The sequence below is a fragment of the Chinchilla lanigera genome, unplaced genomic scaffold (assembly GCF_000276665.1).
Source record: "Chinchilla lanigera isolate Chin_1 unplaced genomic scaffold, ChiLan1.0 scaffold00040, whole genome shotgun sequence".
In the NCBI taxonomy this organism is placed as follows: domain Eukaryota; kingdom Metazoa; phylum Chordata; class Mammalia; order Rodentia; family Chinchillidae; genus Chinchilla; species Chinchilla lanigera.
In genome coordinates this window covers 6,417,518-6,422,067 of record NW_004955441.1, presented here as the reverse complement: position 1 = coordinate 6,422,067, position 4,550 = coordinate 6,417,518, and the positions used below count along the sequence as shown (strand labels likewise).

Here is a 4,550-nt window from a genome sequence, read left to right as displayed (position 1 = left end):
GTTCATTCAAGTTTAAGCCAAACTTTGCTTTTAACCCTTCTTTGTTGTATTTGCGTTAACAGAAACGAAGGTGTACGTTGGTAACCTGGGAACTGGAGCTGGCAAAGGAGAGTTAGAAAGGGCTTTCAGTTATTATGGTCCCTTAAGAACTGTGTGGATCGCAAGAAATCCGCCAGGATTTGCCTTTGTGGAATTTGAAGATCCTAGAGATGCTGAGGATGCAGTACGTGGACTGGATGGAAAGTAAGTGGGATGTTTTATGAGACTTAGGTTTAGTAAAATAGTCCTACAGGCTGGTTAGTGCTCTGAGTACTAAACTTGGGTTCCACAGTCAGAAACATTACATACACTTACTTAAGACCCTAAGGTTAAAGAGGGTAGAAAGGGTAGAATTGGAAGGGCTGAGTAAAACATGCTATTGAGGGTAAGAAGTAACTATAAAGAGTTCTTTTAAATGTAAAAATCACATAACTTTAATTCCTGATTTTATTTTTATAGGGTGATTTGTGGTTCCCGAGTGAGGGTTGAATTATCAACGGGCATGCCTCGGAGATCTCGCTTTGATAGACCACCTGCCAGACGTCCCTTTGATCCCAATGATAGATGCTATGAGTGTGGCGAAAAGGGCCATTATGCTTATGATTGTCATCGCTATAGCAGGAGAAGAAGAAGCAGGTATTTAGTTAATAAATGAATGGTTGGTATTCTAGTTAATCAGAGTAATTCTTTTATTAGCAAGGCAGAAACTAGTTTTTTTCTATAAACTTGAATGTTAATTGTACAGGTGTATTTTACAATTTTTGTTTAATTAAAAAATGTTAATATATTAATAATCAACCTGGTCAAAACCTTTCAGGTTTCTTCGTTTGAGTCAGTCGCCTTGATTCAGAATGTCACGAGCCTTATGATATCATGCTGAGGCGCCTTGCAAATCCGACAATTAAGATCCTCCTAGACCTTGAGGTGATCAGCATAAGAGGCCAGATCCCCTCGAGTCATCTACACCTAGCTTCACCTTATTCTTTAAAGGGCAGAAAATTTGAGACGGTGATCGCCGTAACAGTAAAATTGGCTTACAATTGGGGCCCCCTCCGCTTTAGAAAGAGGAACACCAGATTGACCACATTCCCAACTAGAAAAATCTTCTTGCGTCAATCAAGCCTCACCTGGCTCTTTTGGCTGTCAGTTTGATCGTCGTTAGATTGAAGAAAACATCTAGATGCAGCGATCGGCTATAGATACTTCTAGATCGTCTAGATCTGCTAGACCTACTAGACCATGGGCCAAAGAGGGTCGACTGCAAACTTGCAAGGTTTATTTTAAATACACATTACAGTGTTTTATATTATGTAATTCTAAGTTGTAATTCAGCTTTTAACAAATCTTTTTTTAGGTAGTAAAAAAAAAAAAAAAAAAAAAAAAAAAACAACTAATAGGCCCAGAATTTATTTCCAAATGAGACACTAAATTTAAATAGTTCTTGAGATTTGATTTCAGCAGAGGCACATAAACTTTTAAGATGGGCTGTAGTCTAATATTTTGTATTTTTCTAACTTGAAAAATAGGTCACGGTCTAGATCACATTCTCGATCCAGAGGAAGGCGATACTCTCGCTCCCGCAGCAGGAGCAGAGGACGGAGGTGAGAGATCTTGATTATTACTGTAAAATTTTAACAAGTAAAAAAACTTTCTGGAAATGAACTCAGCTTAATTTTTAGGTCAAGATCGGCATCCCCTCGACGATCAAGGTCTGTGTCTCTTCGTAGATCAAGATCAGCCTCACTCAGAAGATCTAGGTCTGGTTCTATAAAAGGATCGAGGTATTTCCAGTATGTAACACTCTCTTCCTCATTTTTAGTTAGATTGTCATTTCTTAATGACAGCACTGTGGAATACCTAAGGACATGATTCAAACAAATTGCTTCAACAAATACTTGAAAAGGTTGAATCTTATACCTGATGTGTAATAATGGATGTTAACTTGGTTTTACAATTGAAGATAAGCATAACCAAAGATTCAAGGCCTGTTAAGAGAGGCCATGATACTGGGCATGATGGTGCATGCCTGTAATCCAGCACTGTAGTCTGAGGCAGGAGGACTGCAAGTTGGTGGTCAACCTGGACTATAGTAAGACCTTGTCTCAGGGAAAAAAGACCACAGTGATAGAGATGTGCTGAAAATAACAAATTATTTTAGAGAACACTGGGTGGGCATGTTACTGTAAGCTTGTGTCACGGACGTCAGTAATTCTATCTTTGAAAGTTGGTCGTTTGCTGACAAAGCCCACTAGAACTGAAAAAATGCTTAGAAACAAATTGAACACTGAATATTTTTTCGAATGCTAGGGTGAGTGAATTTCATATTTTGAGGTAGGATCTTGTGGGGCTGGGGATTTAGCTCAGCGGCCTAGCGCCTGCCTGGCAAGTGTGAGGTCGTGAGTTCAATTCCTGGTACCAGGAGATAGGATCTTGCTAAATAGTTTGTGCTAGTCTTGAGCTTGTGCTTTTTCTGTCTCAGGTTCCCGAGAAGGTGGGATTATAGGCACATAACACCACTTACAGCTAAATAGGATTGATTACACAGATTTTTTTTTTTTTTTTTTTGAAAAATTTTGGGGGTGTAATGGTGCACATCTGTAGTTGTAGCACTCAGGAGGCTGAAGCAGAAGGGTTGCCATGAGTTCAAGGCCAGCCTGAACTATGTAGTAAAACCCTGACTCAAAAAAAACATGTGTTTGTCATCCTCAGAATTGAGCCCAGGGCCTGGTACATGCTAGGCAAATGCTGCACCACTGAGCTACATCCTCAGGCTGTTCACATTTGGTTTCAACACAAATTTAAGGGGAGCTCCACCTGTATATCCTTTGTAGAGGCCTTTAAAAAGATGATAGGATGGGTACAACTCAACGAAATAAAAGTGTTAATACAGACAGTGAAGCAGTTGTACAGAATGACACTAGGAGTTATTAGCCCTGGGCCTTAAAATGAAGGTCCTGTATTGTGAATCCTGTCTTCTATTTGAGCAAGTATGGACCAATCTGTAGATCAGTGTCCTGTATTTAATTGTAGGATCCTAAGATCTATAAGAGAAATAATGTATTTGAGAACTCAGATGAGTATGAACTCAGTTTGAGTTGTCTATTAATGGCCTTGAACCATAACTTGCTTATAACTGAAGAGTAATACACTGACTTTTCTTTAATGGGTAATTACATGAAGAGTTAAATTCTCAAGGGTCTGGTTTTAAGGCTGATTTGATATCTTTTACACACACACACCCCACCCTTCATTCACACTGAGCTAATTCCTGGTCTTTTTTTTTTTTTAAAAGACCCTCTTAAATTGCCCAGGCTGAGGTCAAACTTGGGATCTTCTGCCTCAGCCTCTGAGAGTGTTGGATTATAGGAGTATACCATTGATTCCTTTAAAATGAAATACACTAGTCTTCAATGAAAACCAACTATTTGGATGTTAAGAGTGTTTTGAAAGCCAGGTGTGGTAGCTCACGCCTATAATCCCTGCAGTTGGGAGACTGAGGCAGGATTGCTGCAAGTTCAAGGCCAGCTTGAACTGCATAGTAAAACCCTGTCTTAAAGAACAAGAGTGGTGGGGCGTGGTGGCACATGCCTGTAATTCCAGCACTTGGGAGGCTGAGGCAGGAGAATCACTGTGCTTTGGAGGCCAGCCTGGGCTACAAAGTGAGCTCAAAGTCAGCCTGAACTGCACAGTGAGACCCTGTCTCAAGAAACCAAAAAAAAAAAAAAATTTTTGAGCATATTATTTTGGGTTCAAGAACTATAACCATTGAGTTTGATAGGAACTAGTAGTTGAAATGAGGACTCCTTATGTTTGAAATCGAATATAAATCAGAATCTTTTAGTTTAGCTTCTCTGTTCCTAACCTGTCATAAGATGGTCAGTATTAAAGAAATGCCTACAGACTAATTGGTAAAATTTTACTTTTGCTTTTTTTTTCAATCAAGATCCCGGTCCAGGTCAAGATCAAGATCTAGGTCTCTTTCACGACCAAGAAGCAGGTAGGATAAAAATTTGTGGTTAGATGCTCTTAATGGTTATATGGCACCAATATCCAAAGAGTTCAAAGTATTTTGAAGTGTTGAAATTTTAAGTGGAAGTACAGTCCCTTGTTAGGCCCAACAAGAATTTATACATGGCTTGTTGCTTGCTTACTGAGGAGGGAATGTGAAATGATAGAATGTTAGGGCTTTGGAGGTTAAGAGGCCCTTGTTAGAGTTGATGAGTTCATGGACAGGAAGTATCCCACGGCAGATATGCTTAAAGCAGAATAAAAGATGAGATGATACAGCACGTCGCTTGTTTTATAGGAAAGGTTTTGGAAGATTGGCTTTTTAAAGAGATAACTATGGGAGCCACTACAAAAACTGCAACCTGACATTGTAAACTTAGAACAAGTATCTGTTTCATGGTGTTACGACTTCAAGGAAAGGTATTGGGTAGTACTTTTTCTTACTAGAATTTTTCATGTTTTGACAGCCGATCAAAGTCCAGATCTCCATCTCCAAAAAGAAG

The 4,550-nt window shown here is 39.3% G+C and overlaps 1 protein-coding gene across 4 annotated transcripts in view; it reads left to right on the top strand.

The window, feature by feature from the left end:
* Srsf7 (serine/arginine-rich splicing factor 7) overlaps positions 1 to 4,550 on the top strand; it is a 6,477-nt gene that overhangs the window by 1,118 nt on the left and 809 nt on the right. Inside the window, exons 2-6 of one of the 4 annotated variants that reach the window (XR_001235300.1) lie at positions 63 to 243; positions 499 to 675; positions 857 to 1,312; positions 1,566 to 1,640; positions 1,719 to 1,736. Coding sequence is in view for 2 of the 4 variants with exons in the window: in XM_005390891.2 (XP_005390948.1) it covers positions 63 to 243; positions 499 to 675; positions 857 to 884 (386 nt within the window). In the remaining 2 variants the exon portion in view is untranslated. Of the gene's footprint in view, positions 1 to 62; positions 244 to 498; positions 676 to 856; positions 1,427 to 1,565; positions 1,641 to 1,718; positions 1,737 to 4,550 lie in introns of those variants that run through there. The other 3 variants (XR_001235301.1, XM_005390891.2, XM_005390889.2) reach the window with 3 other exon arrangements.